The sequence below is a fragment of the Coenobita brevimanus genome, chromosome 26 (genome assembly GCF_032717465.1).
Source record: "Coenobita brevimanus isolate Jiangsu-jjx chromosome 26, ASM3271746v2, whole genome shotgun sequence".
NCBI classification, from domain to species: Eukaryota; Metazoa; Arthropoda; class Malacostraca; order Decapoda; family Coenobitidae; genus Coenobita; species Coenobita brevimanus.
This window is the reverse complement of record NC_136979.1, coordinates 25,335,106-25,353,104: the sequence shown is the minus strand read 5'-3', so window position 1 is coordinate 25,353,104 and position 17,999 is coordinate 25,335,106. Positions and strand designations below refer to the sequence as shown.

General features: G+C 42.3%; 1 protein-coding gene across 1 annotated transcript in view; it reads right to left on the bottom strand.

Moving 5' to 3' along the window:
* The window catches only part of TTLL1B (Tubulin tyrosine ligase-like 1B), a 586,529-nt gene that overhangs the window by 567,047 nt on the left and 1,483 nt on the right, over positions 1-17,999 (bottom strand). The window contains exon 2 of the mRNA XM_080268174.1: positions 4,629-4,694. Coding sequence (XP_080124300.1) covers positions 4,629-4,694 — 66 coding nt within the window. The remainder of the gene's footprint in view (positions 1-4,628; positions 4,695-17,999) is intronic.

Below are 17,999 nucleotides of genomic sequence, written 5' to 3'. Positions count from 1 at the left end.
TCCGAAGAAGCACTGGGGGAACGATAAATTACACAGATATATTTGGTAATGTTTTGGCAATTTAATTTATATAATGAGTAATAAAAACTGGATGAAGTGAAGTTTAAAATAGTATCAACTGCATATTGGGATTTGATATAACAACAGGTGCCGCCCTTGTTTCGAAAGTTTGTAAGGAGACGGTAACCGGGAAAACAAAATGGAGATATATCAATAGAGGGTGAGATTTGTGGTTCTGTGAGGAAAAGGGCCAAAGGGGATATGGACTGAAGGAAAAAATGAACTGAGTTTAAATTTGTGGTAAGGACGCGGATGTTGGTAAAGAATAAGGCCGCACCGTCACCTCTTTGTCGACAAGCATTCCTGGAAATAGCAACAGTCGCTGCCGGCACAGTCGCTTGATGGCAACCAGGAGGACCCTGTGCCTCCAGCCCTACCCTGCCGGTGGTGGCAATCCGAGGTACCACCTCATTTGATTGTAAGATTGCAGCGGCCATTACTAAAGATGTGAATAGAAGGTGTAATATGTTATGCGCATGTAGTGTGGTGTAGACACTTGAAGGTAGAGGTATTATGAGAGCATGCTGGCCTACTCTCTGTATAAATGAATGCACTGAAAATGTTCAGAAAAGGGAGATGGTCAGGATTAAGTCCTAAGGGCTGGTGAAACGGGAGCTCCAGCTCTCCCCATCACCAGCTTGCCATCAAACTTCCTATGCGTACTCAATTCCACTGTTAGTTCACTGATGGTTGTGTCTTTCTTATTGGCCTCCCTTCCTAGTTTTTCTATCTCTTCCTTTTGCAAGTGCATTTGCTTCTTTATTTCATCAGTTTCATTTTTGAAAGCCATTTCTAGTTTGTGTACACGTTCAACCATTCTATTGTGAGTCTCCACTTCAACCAGTTCTTGGTAGAAATCGTCATTTTGCTTTTTACTTTTATCCCTTTTCTTTTCTAAATTTGTTTGACTAAAGTATATATCCATTTTGCAATACTAAAAGAACAGAGTATGTACTTACAGAGCATGTACACTTTCCCCACGTTGCTGTAGTCTAAACAAACCCAGCTGACTCAGTGCATTTTTTTCCTCGTGGTTCTCTTTTCTGTGTGAACAAGTCTTGTTTAAACTTATTATTTTTTCCTTTTAATAATGAAAAATCATTTAGTCTAACCTGGTACAGAGCTTGACTCATACAAAGATACTAATTTAGGTAATGCCACTGGCCGTGTTGGTCTGGTACGGAGCGCCGATGTCGATGTGTGTGTATTTACCTATTTGTATTTACCTATTTGTAGTATACAGGAATTGAGCAATGCTCGTGTTGTCCTGTCTCCATATCCACATTTATCAAGTCTACCTTTACACACATGAATGTTTTTCTCATGCACCACCTCTTTGTCTAAGTCGTTCCAAATATTTAAGTATTTACCTAATATACCTAATTGTGATAAACACGGAATGTACTATGCTCGTGGGTTTCCGTCGCTGTTTCTCAATAAGTCGAATTAAACTTTAAACTCGTTTAAGTTTTTAGACTGGACGATCTCTTTGTCCAGGCTATTCCATAAGTCTATACTTCTGTAAGGAAAGCTATATTTCTTGATATCCTTCAAGCAGCTTGACTTTTTCAATTTCATTCCATGTCCTCTTGTTGCTCTCTTATCCCATACAAACAGATCTTCTTTGTCAATTTTATCTACTCCCACCATGGTCCTGAACACCGCAATCATGTCTCCCCTCTTTCTCCTTTCCTCTAACGAAGGCAAATCCAGTCTTTCCAGCCTCTCTCTGTATGACAGGTCTGTCAGACTGGGGACCATCTTGGTTGCTGTTCTTTGTATTCTCTCAATCTTGTTTATATCTTTCTTTTTGTGTGGGGACCACACTACCGCTGCATATTCTAACCTGGGGCGGATCATGGCCACTATCAATTTTTTCATCATTTCCTCATCCATATAAGGAAATGCTACTCTTATGTTAGTCAAGAGCTTATAAGTCTCTCCAACTATCTTGTCAATGTGCTTTTCTGGTGACAAACTATCTTGGACCAGCACTCCCAAATCTTTCTCTTCTCTCCTTTTTGTGATTAATTCATTACCCAAAAAATAATTCAGTGATGGTCTCCTGGTACTTTTACCCATTTCCAATATTTTACATTTCTTTACATTAAATTTCATTTCCCACGTCCAGCTCCAATTGTGTATCCTTTCCAAATCCTCCTGCAGTATTTTACAATCCTCCTCAACCTCTATCTTCCTCAAGATCTTTACATCATCAGCAAACAGACTTGCATAACTGTTCACTTCATCTACCATATCATTTACGTAAATCAGGAACATTACTGGCGCCAACACCGAGCCTTGAGGGACTCCACTTGTTACTTCCCTCCATCCAGACATCTTTTCCTTTATTACTGTCCTCATTTGTCTGTCTCTCAAAAAGTCTCTCATCCATTCCAGAAGTTTCCCCTTTAGTCCTCCTATATATTCTAGTTTCCACATTAGTCTCTTATGAGGTACCTTGTCAAAGGCCTTCTCTAAGTCTAAGTACACACAATCCACCCAACCATCTCTCTCCTGTACCGCATCAATCGCTCTTGAGTAAAAGCCCAACAAGTTAGAAACACATGACCTTCCACTGAATCCAAACTGACATTCAGCCAAAATATTCATCTCTTCCAGATATTTTATCCATCTGTCTTTCAGGATTCTCTCACACAATTTTGCGACCATGCTGGTTAGAGACACTGGTCTATAATTCAGGGGTTCTTCCCTGTTTCCTCCCTTGTAAATTGGTACCACATTTGCCCTCTTCCATTCTTTTGGCACTTTCCCCTCTTCCAGTGAGCATACAATTAAGCTGTGAATTTTATCCACCAGTTGTTCTCTGCATTCCTTCAGTACCCAATTAGAAATTCCATCAGGTCCTGGGGCTTTCCTTACATCTTGAGTTTCCAGTAATTTATACACTTCCTGTACCTCCACTTTTATATCTTTCATCACCGGAACATTTCTAATCACTCCCTCCCCTTCCACAAGCTCCTTTTCTTTAGTGAAAACTGACTGGAAACGTTTGTTCATTATTTCTGCTTGCATTGCCGCATCCTTAAAGACCTCTCCTTCTACTTTCAACTTGGTGATTCCTTCCTTTTGTTTCAGTTTGCCATTAACAAATCTATAAAACAGTTTGGGTTCATCCTTGCATTTGTCAATTATACCTTTTTCAAAATTCCTTTCTTCTTCTCTACGTATTCTTGTATTCATTTCTTGTTCTTTTATATTCTTCCTTTGTTCTGTCGTTACCTCTCTTTTTCCAATTGTTCCACGCCTTATCTCTCTCTTTTTTGGCTATCATACACCTTCTATTAAACCACTCCTTTTTCCTGTTTTCTTTCCCTCTTACTCTTGGTACAAATTTTTCCACTCCCAAATTATAGAGGTCTAGAAAGATATCCCACTTCCTCTGTATCTCTCTTGTTTCTCTGAATTTTCTCCAATCCGCATTTTCAAAAAAGTTTCTCAATCCTGTAAAATTTGCTTTCCCAAAGTTGTATCTTCCCTGTCTATGAAGCTCGTCTCTTGGCTCGACGTTTCCTATTAACATCTGGAACTCAATGACCACGTGATCACTTTTTCCCAAAGGACAGAGATATTCCAATGATTCTATTACATCGGGTTCTTTGGTGAACAGTAAATCTAACCTTGCTAGTGTGTCCTCACCTCGAAACCGTGTCTCTTCTTTGACCCATTGCGTCATCACATTATTCATTATTATATTTAATAACATAGTGCCCCACGAATCCTCGCTGCCTCCCGAGTACCATTCCTCCCAGTTCACCTCTTTACAATTAAAGTCACCCACCAAAATTATATTATTGCTTTTCTCAATTATTTTTTGCAAGTAGCTAGCCATATCTGACAACATCTCATGGTATTCGTCATCCTTCCATGCTCTCGTCTTTGGGGGAACATACACTACCGCCATATCTCGCTTAACATTCTCTCCAGTTTCTAATTTCATATATATCACTTCAGCCCTGCCTTCTCCCATTTCCACAGTATCTACATTTATGTTGTTCTTCACTGCTATCATCACTCCTCCTCCCTTTTTTTCTTTTCTGTCTTTTCTCCACAGTTTGTATTTACCATCTCCCAAATGAACATCAATATCTTCTCTTAATTTGGTCTCTACAAAGCACATGACATTAGGTTCATGTTCTCTTAAGAAATCATTAATTTCGATCCTTGTCGATATGAAACCATAAACATGTGTGTGTACATGCAAAACGGGAGATTACGAGGCCACAAGTTAATATTACCCTACTTAAGAATTAAATCAGACTAGCAGGAATGTTATTTGAGAACTAGCAGTGCAATGCAAAGCCATTGTAGGTAACAGAGGCAAAATGAGGTCAGGATAGGAAGTTGAATGTGATTTTAAAGTAGGTGAGGATAGCAGGGAAGGCTGAAAATGGCAGTGATGAAAAAAATAAATGTTGGACGTTTAAGGATGAAACCGAACTTATAGAAGCAGGATGTAGAATAGTGAAGCCAGAAAACTGAATGATACAGAACTGTAATATGACACTACATAAAGTATTATGTATATTTTGAAGCCTTAAACTCACTGGTTGTCATTCATTCGGTAACCACTGTCCACGCTGAAGAGAGACCGGCAGGTCTGCGCACCAGCCCTAATGAAAAAAAAAAAGACAAATAATTATGTTTCGCATATTGAATTAATTTGTTATTCACATCGATAAATTTGTGATTAAGTAATCAAAGTTTAGAAGCTAAGTAGGGAAGTGCAACACCAGAAAACTGTTTTGGCAGCCATCATAAATTTTATTTCGCTTAGGTGAGGCCTTTCTATGATGGAACACATTCTGTCCATTTCTCCTTTCTTTCAAAACTCCATTCTAGGAAATTTCAGTGTTCACCACCACCTTTGGCTCTCCTCTCCTTTCACTGATCTACATGGTGAACAAGCCTACATCTTTTCTATCCTTAATGACTAGAGCAGCTTGTACAGCACCCTACATATCCCTGACCGCCTTGGAGAGAGCTCCAACATACATGACCTCTTCCTTACAACTAATCCTTCTGCTTACGCTGTTAATTTTTCCTCACCGTTGGGCTCCTCCAATCACAATCTTATTACCTTGACCTGTCCTATTGCTCCAGCACGGCCTGTGGACCCCCCCCCCCCAAAGTCGACTGTCACACTTTGGAGCGGCAGATTGGGAGGCCCTCAAGCAGTACTTCTTTGATTTTCCCTGGAATGATTATTGCTTCCATGGCTGGGAACATCAGTGTGTGCTTTGTGCATTACGGAGGTTATTCTCTCGGGCATGGAAGCATACATTCCCTTCTCATGTCCTTAGACTAATGCAAGAAAGCCTTGGTTTAATCATGCTTGTTGTAATGCTGTCTGCAACAAAGAGAGGACCTATAAATGGTACCAAAGCCAACCCACTCCCGCATCAAATCTTGTTTATGTTTCTGCCCGGAATCGTGCTAAGTCTGTTTTTCACTCTGCTAAAAATAATTTCATCCGTACTAAATACTCTCAACTCTCCAACTCGAATTCTTCCTGATCCTTCTGGCATCTCATCAAAAACCTTTCTAACAACTTTACCTCATCATTCTTCCCTCCTCTTTTCTACTCTGATGGCTCTGTAGTTATTTCTTCTACTGATAAAGCAGATCTCTTTACTCAGACTTTCTCCTCCAATTCCACCTTAGACGATTCCAGTGGTGTTCCTCCATCACTTTCCCCTCTCTGACTTCCTCATGACTGACATTAAAATTTCTTCAGCTGATGTATTTTCTGCCATCACTGGCTTCAATACTAACAAGGCATATGAGCCTGATGGAGTCCCTCCTGCTGTCCTCAAGAACTGTGCTTCTGTGCTTACACCCTGCCTAGGTAAACTCTTTCACCTTCATCCTTCAACTTGTACCTTTCATTCTTGCTGGATGTTTGCTCTCATTCAGCCAGTCTCAAAGAAGGGTGACCATTCCCAGCCCTCTAACTATCGTCCAAGTGCTTTAACATCCTGTGTCTCAAAAGTTTTCGAGTCTATTCTTAACAGAAAAATTTTAAATCATCTTTTCTATCACAACTTTCTTTCTGATTGTCAGTATGGGTTCCATCAGGGACATTCCACTGGGAATCTTTTCACCTACCTTGCAGGCTCCTGGTCATCCTCCTCTCAGAACTTTGGCGAAAGCTTTGCCATTGCACTTGACATCTCAAAGGCTTTCAATCGAGTCTAACATAAATCTTTAATTTCCAAACTGCCCTCTTACGGTTTCTATCCTCCTATTTGTGCCTTCATCTATAACTTCCTTTCTGGTTGTTCTATAGCCGCTGTTGTAGACGGCCATTGTTTTTCTCCTAGATCTATCAAGAGTGGTGTTCCTCAGGGCTCTCTCCTATCACCAACTCTCTTCCTTTTCTTCGTCAATGATCTTCTATGCTGTACATCTAACCCTATCCACTCGTACAATGATGATTCCACCCTTCACCTTTCCATTCGGTTCTCGCAATGTCCATCTCAGCAGTTACATCAACAAACAAGGGATGAGGCTATGGCAAACCTAATGTCTGACTTGGCTCATATATCTGACTGGGGTAAAAATAATCGTGTTGGTTTTAATGCATCAAAAACTTAATTTTTACACCTATCAACCCGACACAATCTTCCATAGGAGTACCAACTAATGTTTATTAAAATCCAGCTCAATCCTGCATCATCCCGCATCTCTTGTAAAATCTGCTTCCAAGAGATTGGACATGCTAAGCCGACTCTGTACCTTCTATACCCCTGCACAGTTGTTGACCTTATACATGGGTTTTATTCACCCCTGTGTAGAGTACAACTCTCATGTGTAGGGAGGCTCCCCACATACAGCTCTTCTCAATAGGGTGGAGTCAAAGGCTTTTCGTCTCATCACCTCTCCTCCTCTTATTGGCTCCCTTCAACCTCTGTCTCTTCACTGCACTGTTGCCTCTTTTTATATCTCTTTTCTATCTCTACTTCAATGGTCACTGCTCCTCTGAACTGTCTGTTTGCATCCCTCCACCTCTACAACAGGTCCATAGCACCCAGCTAGCAACAAACTATCATCCCTTTTCTGTCCTGCATGAGTTAACCGTTACTTCCAGTCCTTCTTTTATGCAACAAGTCAGCTCTGGAACTGTCTCCCTCTGTCTGTATTTCCTACTTCCTATGATCTCCAGTCTTTCCAAAGCAGTGTGTCCAGGCATCTCGAAATGAACGGATCTTGAATTTGGTTCTCTTTTGTATTGTTTTGTTTTTTCTTGGAAGGAAAGGTTTGTGGGCTCCTGGCCTTTGGTTCCTTCTTTCATGCATTAAAAAAAAAAAAAAATAGAAAAAGCCTTTACTGACGTGTGTGTTATGAACTTAGCTAAAGGGTCTTCCATATTCAAAAACAGTATTTTAATCATCTGGAGGTGGCAAGACTGAACTCAAATGATGTCATAGTAATCTATCTATCTATGTCTATAGCCAGATGCCTTAATCTCATTAGGGATGGCTACAAACAAATCACCTTCATGTTGTCCTGTCTCCTGCCATAGCACTGCCCTCCCCCCAACTCACCCTCCCCTCTCTTTTACACGGTACCTCTCCACTACATCTCTCCGTCTTATCCTAGGTCTCCCCCTCCCTCTCCCCCTTTCCTCCTCACTCACATACACTCTCCTCATTAGTCTCTCATTCTCCATCCTTACCACATGACCAAACCACCTCAGTGTAGTTCTAACACATTCTATCATCCACATCTATCATACTCATCTACATCCACATCACAACACTCCTTCTCATCATCATTTCTCAGACTGTCTCTCCTTATAACTCCACATGCCTCTCTCAAATAACTCATTTCCATTGCTCTCACTTTTGACTTGTGTCCTTCCAACAAGGTCCAAGCTTAGCTTCCATACGTTAGAGTTGGTATCACAATACTGTCATGCAGCGACTTTTATTTATTTTACTTCCATGCTCACTTCCCCATTTCTATTTATTGCTTTCAAAGAACCAGCAACATTTCTCCCCTGTTGTACCCTTTCAAACACTTCTTCCAAACTTCCATCCTTAATCATCACACTACCCAAGTACTTAAATATACTCACATTTTCAATTCCCTCACCATCCATCCACACTGTGCATTCAGCGACTTCATTTCTCTCGAAGATCACTTTACTCCTCCCTACATTCACTATTAGATTCCGTTTCTTATACTCTTTCAAACTGATTTACTAACCCTCGCAGATCCCCTTCGTCTTCATTTAACAAAACGGTATCATCTGCAAACAACAGAACAGGAAATTTCCAAACGCTGCCCTCTCTTATTAGGGCTTCTCCAACATCCCCTGCCCTACCTATATCTCTTTTATAACCCCATCCATATCAGACTGAACAACCATGGAGACATGACACATCCCTACTTCAATCCAACATTCAGATAGAAAAATTCAATCATTTCACTATCCATATGCATTTCAATCCTGACATCCTCATAGCTACATACCATACTCTTGATGGCATTCAACAGCTTCTTGTTTACCTCATATATTTTTAATATTTTACACATTTGTTGTCTGTCCACTCTGTCATATACAGTACTTTCTTCAGGTCCATGAAAACTGCATATGGTACTTTTTTTTCTTCTCTAGAAACTTTTCTATTAAACATTTTATGCTGAATATATCTGATCTTCGCAACCTCTTCTCATCCTAAAACATCCCTGTTCTTCTCCAACTAATTCCTCTGTTAGCTAGTTCCCTAACTCTGTCAACAAGTATCCTACCATATACTTTTCCTTTTACACTAAGAAGATAAATGCCCCCATGATTACCACACATATCTTTTTCCCCTTTTTCTTTGTACACGAAAATGATTATATGGTACTTGACTTCCAATCCTCCGGGAGTCTATCTTCCTCCCAGACCAATCTGCACATCTTCCATATCCACTCTACTACAATCTCTCCCCCGTGCTTCAACATTTCACCACACACTCCATCAGTTCCTGGGACTTTCCCCATTTTGACTTTTTTCATTGCTTCCAGCACTTCCATCCTACTGATCTCTCCCTCCCTTCTCCTAGCCATTCCCCAGCCACTTAAACTCATGTTACTTTCACTTTCTGTATTTAAGAATTCCTTAAAGTGTTTTTTCCGTCTGCTCACTTTTCCTTCTTCTCCACTAGCAATCTGCCATTTTTATCTTTCCCTCCTCTACTACGGTACCATCTTTATCATCCTGGCTAGCTCTTTATCTCCTTCCAGAACATTTTCTAACATTCCCTTCACTTTACACTCAAATACATAGTAGTGAAGGAATTAAACTGGTTAATTTTTATTACTGTAATGTTCTGGATCTGCTTCCTGAGGGAATCTTCATATATACATGCCACCTTTGGGGAGGCTTTAGTAGCTTAAAGTTTTCACCCCGTCACTGGAATGGCATTTATATTGTTAAAAGTCTCTTAAAGTAGAGCAACATTTTCAGACCTATGACGAATAAACACCATATGCAAAATTAACCCCTCTTCCCCCTAAAAAAAGTTTTCTTGGTATCAATCCATGTAATCCAGGTGGAGCCCTTTCGATTCGTGTAATACAGTAAATGGTTTGTTCCGAACACTGGAAGATTCTGCAGCAGAAGTATTTAGCTTAACCCCTTCAGTACGGGACTTATTTTTAATTCACGCTACTCTGTTAGCTACAGATGATTTCATTTAGCTAAGGAGCTGTATTACCAGATGATTTCATTTAGCTAAGGAGCTGTATTACCAGATGATTTCATTCACTTCACGTGAGTCTTTCAAGTTGAAGGATTTTAATTTCACTTTCATCAGCCCCTCTATCACTGAGGGACTGTAATAAGCACAATATAATACTCTTGTAGTAGCAATTTAGAATAAACTTTAAAATACACTACCAGCATGAAGGGCTTAATGCTCTTGACTTAAGTAAGACACTGGTATGCCAATTATTGAACAACCAACTACAATTCTCCAGAAAGCTCTTTGCAATGGTGCACCACATTCTCGAGGCATCCTACACAAGTATCTATTTATCTATTGCCAGACACCTTAATCCCATAAGGGATAACCACAAACAAATTACTTCCACGTCACCCGGTCCCCCGACATTTCACTGCCCTGCTCCCAGCTCACCTCCCCCACCTCTCTCATATACCTCTCCATTCCATCCCTACATCTCATCCTTGGCCTCCCCCTCCTTCCCCCATCCTCCACCTCACTCACATACACTCTTCTCGTTAGTCTCTCGATCTCCATCCTCTCCACATGGACAAACCACCTCATTGGATTTTTCCTAACGCTTTCTATCACATCCACATCCACACCACAACCCTACTTCACTTCCTCATTTCTTAGTCTCTCTCTCCATGTAACTCCATGTAACTCCACATGCTCCTCTCAAATAACTCATTTCCATTGCTCTCACTCTTGACTTGTGTCCTTCCGACGAGGTCCAAGCTTCACTTCCATATGTTCGAGTTGGTATCACAATAATGCCATGCAGGGACATTTTTACTTCCATGCTCACTTCCCTGTATCTTATCACTGCTTTCAAAGAACCAGCAACCTTTCTTCTTCTTGTACCCTTTCAAGCACTTCACCCTCTAAACTTCCATTCCTACTCATCACACAACCCAAGTACTTAAATACATTCACATTTTCCAATTCCTCATCATCCAACCTCACTGTACAACCACCGACTTCTAGACCTGGAGCAGTGGTGTCTTCACCGTGGGTCTACCCCCCAGAGGCTGTCGAAGAGAAGAGGAGGACAGCATGGGGGCCAAACCACCACAAACCCCTCTGGCCCCTCACGGGGCCCGAGTACCTGGGAATGGCTCTGGTCGCCCAGGCAATACCACAGCTCCCAATACAACACACACAACACCATTTTATCTACACTGAGAAATGACTCCCCAGCAGTCATTTCTCGATGACTTCTTCTAGCCGGGGACATTGAAAGCAATCCAGGACCCACCAACAAATACATATGTCCAACATGCTCAAAACCTATCACGTCGAGCTGACAGACAAAGGGTTCAGTTCAGTGCAATTTCTGCAAGAACTGGACCCATTACACCTGCACAACACTTGCATCCAGAAAACATTACACAAACACCTGGACCTGCTCCTTATGCTCCTTCCCCCCACCCACTAACCCCCCACCAACCCTACTCCTATTTCCTTCACACCTCCACAGGCAAACCCACCGATCCTTCCCACACCATCCAATCCCCCAACTCATCCCATTCCAACCCATCCCAATCCACTCCAACCCTTACCTCCATCACAACCTCCTACTACCCATTCCCCTTCACCCACACCACCACCCCTCCCCTGTGCTGCAGCAGCCAACGCACATCGCACACACAACATTAACATCCTTCAGTTAAACAAAGATGGCATAAACACAATTCATCAAACAACAAAACATACACGTTGCCATCTTACAAGAAACAAAACTACACAGAGCACAGAAAACACCAACATTTCAAAACTTTACCACCATTCGATAAGACCGGGCCGATGGCGGTGGAGGTGAACTCATCACCGTGGTAGCAGATACCAGTGCACACACAAAGTCACTTCTCCCCCCACATGACACCACAACAGAAATACAATCAATTAAAATACGCACTGGTAACAAATCACACATAACAATCGCTAACACATACATTCCCCCCCCCAGTCATCCCCCACAGTACCACACAATTACTCTCCACAGATACACCACATCACTAACATACCCAACATCATCCTGGGTGGTGATTTCAATGCCAAGTCATCGGCCTGGCATGTCAACAACCCTGACACAGACAGAGGGCTGGTACTACAATCCCAGACAGATCATCTTTTCATACTGAACAATCTAGACTAACATACCCATATCCCACACCAAGCCCTCTTCCTCCCATCATCCCCAGACACCACCTTCTGCTCCCCAAACCTCGCCCCCACTACATCCTGAAGAGTGGTCAAAACCCTAGGCTCTGATCACCTCCTGATCATCATCAATACCAAAACCAGAATCACCCCAGCTGGCCACAGACACACATACACTAATAATAAGAAAGCCAACTGGGAGGCCTTTGCAACTGAAACAGAACAACATTATGAAACAATAAATAGTACACCCATCACAAACATCAACACTGCTGTGCACACTTTCAATACAATTATACAAAATGCAGACAAAAGACACACCCCTAGAGGCAACAGAAAGAGACACAACCCCAACTTCACACCGGAAATTCAAGGCCTCCTCAGTCAACGGGATACACTGCGACACTCCCCAACACCCCATACATAAGATACCGTACAACAAACACAAGAACTCAACACTCAAATAAACAATAAAACATCAGAACAGCAAACGCTAAACTGGAATAATTATCTCCAAACACCATACCACAAAACAAACACCAGTAAACTCTACAAAACACTAAACAGCATCACACTCTCCAACAACAACAACACTACACACTCACATGCCGCCATCACATCAACAGACACAGTAACACTATACCTTCAAACAAACAACAAGCAAACACCCCCATCAATCACATTTCACAAGTCAGCCATCTAAAACCCCATCCCGAAGACCGAATATCATCCAATGTAAGAGACAGTTCCCCACAGACCCAGACTAAGCACCTTTCACTTACAACCAGATGAAGCACATCATTAGCAACCTTAAGCACTCATCTGCCTGTGGACCAGACAACATAAGCAACATTCACCTTAAACACCTTGGACCACAAGGCATACAAGCACTCACCGACATATCAAATTATAGCTACTCACACAACATAATACCCAACATCTGGAAGCATGGCATTATCATCACTATCCCTAAACTCAACAAAGACCCCACGTTACATTCCTCACACCGCCCCATCACACTACTCTGCACCCCCTCTTAAAGTCACTGAACGACTGGTACTACAACTAGTCACATCTCAAATTCCCCTAGCCCAATTACAACATGGCTTTAGTCCACTACACTCCACAAACACCCTTCTTACAGACCATACACAGAGAGTTTTTGATGGCATAAATTCAGCTAGGCCAGCACACAGAACACTCCTAGTCACATTAGACATCAGCAAAGCTTTTGATGCCATCCCCCACCACAACCTCACAAACAAAATACTCAACACAAACATGCACAATAACACAAAAAGATGGTTGGCAAACTACTTAGCAGGCAGATGTGCACACGTAACATATGCCAGTCAGTCTTCTAACATCAGAAACTTCACAAATGGCATCCCCCAAGGATCTGTTTTGTCCCCTACACTCTTTTGGAAGGAATGAGAGAGTGTTTTTTATCGGTGATATGAATGGTAAAGTAGGGAATGTGAAGGTGGATGGAATAGTTGGTCAGTGGGGTGTGCCTGCTGAGACAGATGAGAATGGGAATGCGTTAATGGACATTTGTGCTGGGAGGGGGTTGGTGATAGCCAATACCCTCTTCAGGCATAAAATGATCCACAGGTACAGTATACATGGCGAATGATGAGAAGGGTGGATAGTGAACTGAATGAAAGGAAGGCAATGATTGATCATGTGTGTGTGGATGAAAGGATGCGAAGATGTGTAATGGATACAAGAGCTTATAGAGGTTGGGGGAGTGGACTTTCTGACCCCTACTTTGTGGTGGCCAGAATCAAGATCCAAATAAGATGGAGAAATAGAAGAAGGGAAGGATGGGAAGAAGGAGTATTTGCAAGGAGGGTGGAAAGGTTACAAGAGGATGAGAAAAAGGCAGAGTATAAGAGAGAAGTGGAGGAATGATTGGGCAAATATGAATTGGAGCAGATGGGGGACGTGGAAGGTGTGTGCAGAATATTCACAGAAGAAATATGTGCAGCATGTGATGTTGTGTGTGGGAGGAAGAGAAGATGGAGAGGGGCGCAAGGAACAGCGTGGTGGAATGAAGAGGTGAAACGGGCTGTGGCACAAAAGAAGAAAGCATACAATGAATGGTTGAGAAACAGAGGCATGGAAGAAGCTGAGAGGTGGAAGAGAGAGTTATATGTAGAAAGAAAGAGAGTGGTGAAAAGATTAGTAAGAGAGAGTAAGAAGAGAGTGGATGAGGAATTTGGAAGGAATTTGAGTGTAAAGTGGAGGGACTGTAAGAAAATGTTCTGGAAAGAGGTGAAGAGAGTAAGAAAGGGTGGAAGTGAAGTTAGCAGGGGAGTGAAAGATAAAAATGGTAAATTACTAGTGGAGAAGGGAGAAAAAGTGAGCAGATGGAGAGAACACTTTATGGAATAGTTGAACATACAGGATGGAAGTAATGCGAGTATAAGTGGCTGGGGAATGGCTGGGAGAAGGAGGGAGGTGAGAAGACAGGAAGAAATCAGTAGGATAGAAGTTGTGGAAGCAATGAAGAAAGTTAAATTGGGGAAAGCCCCAGGAATTGATGGAGTGTGTGGTGAAATGCTGAAGCATGGGGGAGAGATAGTAGTAGAATGGATGTGGAAGATGTGCAGATTGGCCTGGGAGGAAGGTAGAGTCTCGGAGGATTGGAAGTCAGGTATAATTTTCCCTTATACAAAGGAAAAGGGGAAAAAGTAGTGTGTGGTAATCATAGGGGCATTTGTCTTCTCAGTAAAAGAGGAAAAGTGTATGGCAGGATACTTATAGAGAGAGTTAGAGAAAGAAGAGAGGAATTAGCTGGAGAAGAACAGGGAGGCTTTAGGAAGGGAAGAGGTTGTGCAGATCAGATATTCATTCTTAGATCTTTAGTGGAAAAGTTTCTAGAGAAGGGAAAGAAGATGTATGCGGCTTTCATGGATTTGGAGAAAGAATATGACAGGGTCGATAGACAAGGATTGTGGAAAGTATTAAGAATATATGGAGAAGATAGGAAGTTGTTCAATGCTGTGAAGAGTATGTATGATGGTGCTAAGGCTGCAGTGCATGTGGATGGTGAACTGAGTGAATTTTTCTCTTTGAAGGTTAGGTTGAAACAGGGATGTGTCATGTCTCCATGGTTGTTCAATCTGTACATGGATGGGGTAATAAAAGAGGTACAAGGTAGGGAAGTGGATGTTGGAGTGGCTCTGGTGAGAGAGGGTAGTGTCTGGAAACTCCCTGTACTGTTGTGTGCAGATGATAATGTGTTGTTGAGTGAAGACAAAGGAGAGCTGCAAGGCTTGGTGGATGAGTTTGGGAGAGTGTGTATGAAACAGAATCTAAAGGTGAATGTAGGGAGGAGTAAAGTGATGGTCTCTGAGAGATGTAAAGTCAGTAAATGTACAGCGAAGTTGGATGGTGAGGAATTGGAAAATGTGAGTACATTTAAGTACTTGGGTAGTGTGATGAGTAAGGATGGAGGTTTGGAGGGTGAATTGCTTGAAAGGGTACAGCAGGGAAGAAAGGTTGCTGGTTCCTTGAAAGTAGTGATAAGAAACAGGAAAGTGAGCATGGAAGTGAAAAAGTTACTACATGACAGTATTGTGATACCAACTCTAACATATGGAAGTGAAGCTTGGATGTTGTTGGAAGGACACAAGTCAAGAGTGAGAGCAGTGGAAATGAGTTATTTAAGAGGAGCCTGTGGAGTCACATGGAGAGACAGGCTGACAAATGTGGATATAAAGAAGCATTGTGGTGTGGATGTGGATGTGATAGGAAGTGTTAAGAGGAATACCCTGAGGTGGTTTGGCCATGTGGAGAGGATGGAGGGTGAAAGACTGACGAAGAGAGTGCATATGAGTGAGGTGGAAGGGGGGGAGAGGGAGGCTGAGGATGAGATGGAGGGATGGGGTGGAGAGGTAGGCTTACTGAGCGAGGGGGGTGAGTTGGGAGCAAGGCAGTGAAATGGCGGGGGACAGGACGACATGGAGGTGATTTATTTGTGGCCACCCCGAACGGGATTGAGGCGTCTGGCAATAGACAGATAGATAGACTCCTTAACCTATACATACACAACATACCCATGCAGATGATATAACACTTACATGTACGCACCAAAACGCAAATACAGCTGCACTCATCCTCCAACCTTACCTCAACACACTACACGAATGGTTCACCACAAACAGGCTCAAAATCGCCCCAGCCAAATCTACAGTGACCCTTCTCACAAACTGGAGAGCAGAACACAGTCACATCCCACACCTCACCATAAAAACACTCCCCTACCACACACACACACACACACACACACACACACACACACACACACACACACACAAAATCCCTGGTGTAACATACAATACATCAATGTTATTTAAACAACACATCACAAACATTAAAAATAAAATAACACCAAGACTCAATGCCTTGAGGTCACTTGCCCATACAACATTCGGACACAACAAAGAAACCACCACCACAGTATACAAACAATACATACATTCAGTGATGAATTATGCAAGCCCTGCCTGGGCTCCTAACCTCACTAAAACACACTACAACACTCCACAGACCATAAAGAATAAGGCCCTAAAAATAATCACAGGCTGCACAGCTACTACACCCACAGACCACCTACATCAAGAAACCAAAGTCCTCAAAGTCAAGGATCACCTAGACATGAGAGGCACCTAGATTCTTGCTGCAGCCTCCACAAACCAACAACATCCATTACATTACATGGCAAGGAACATCAAAACAACACCCAGCACACGATATCATACACAATGACTGTCATCTCTCCCCCTTCGCCCACCTCAGACCAGCTTCCAGAAGCATATCCACACTCGCCGCTCCATTCAGTCACTTAAAGACAACACACAGCTGCATGCACGGCCTCCTGACGTCCACTCTTCTGGATCCTATCTCCCTCGTGAGGACAGGGTCCACCTGACCAGGCTGAGATGTGGGCACCATCCAGCCCTCTTAAGCTACCAGAAGAGGCTGGATGACTCCGTTGCTGATGCCTGTCCAGGATGTAATACAGCACCCCATACTATTAAGCACATTATGGAAGACTGCATTGCACACAATCACCTATGCCAACAACACAACATACACTCTTTGAGAGCTCTGTGGGAAAGCCCAGTCTCAGCCATGGCCTTCCTAAGGGACTCGGGGCTGTTCAGCCAGACTACCTAGGGAACAACTACTGCTACTACTACCATCAACTTCTTTGCTTTCGAAGACCATAGCTTTACTCTTCCCGACATTCATCTTTAGATTCCGTTTTTTACACACACTTCCAAACTCATTCATCAAGCCATGCCGTTCCCCTTCATCTTAACAATACATTATCATCCAAATGCTGCCCTCACTTATTAGGGATGCTCCAATATTCATCGTCCTACCTTGTATCTCTTTTATAACCCCATTGGTATACAGACTGAACAACCATGGGGACATGACACATTACTGTTTCAATCCAACATTCAGACAGAAAAATTCACTCAATTCACTATCCACACACACTGCAGCCTTAGCCCCCTCATGCATAGTCTTTACGGCATTCAACAATTTCCCTTTTTCTCCATATATATTCTTAATATATTCCACGTTCTTTGTCTATCCACCATGTCATATGCTTTCTCCAAATCCATGGAGACCGCATACAAATTCTGGTGATTGATTTTGTTCCCTACAGCACACCGTATAATTTTGTGGTGATATCTTGAGCAGTTGTGACGTTATCTTGCTTACAGACACACAGACATATTGAAAACAATACCAGCTTTCCTATCACGGCAGGTATGGTAATAATGCCAAAATGAGCCTTTATCTTTTTCTGTGCCTGCCCTCTTCTCTTCCTATTTCTCCCATCTTTCCTGTCACTTCTTACTGCTTCTTTTCTTTCCTTTACAGGTGTCTTTACATTGAGTGACAAGCCAAATGCTTTCCTGTAAGCCAAGAAACCATTTACAACGCTGGGTGGTAACCATATAATCAAACCATACGTGCTCCCTACGTGTCAACAAGTGGGTTGGTGGAGGGTTA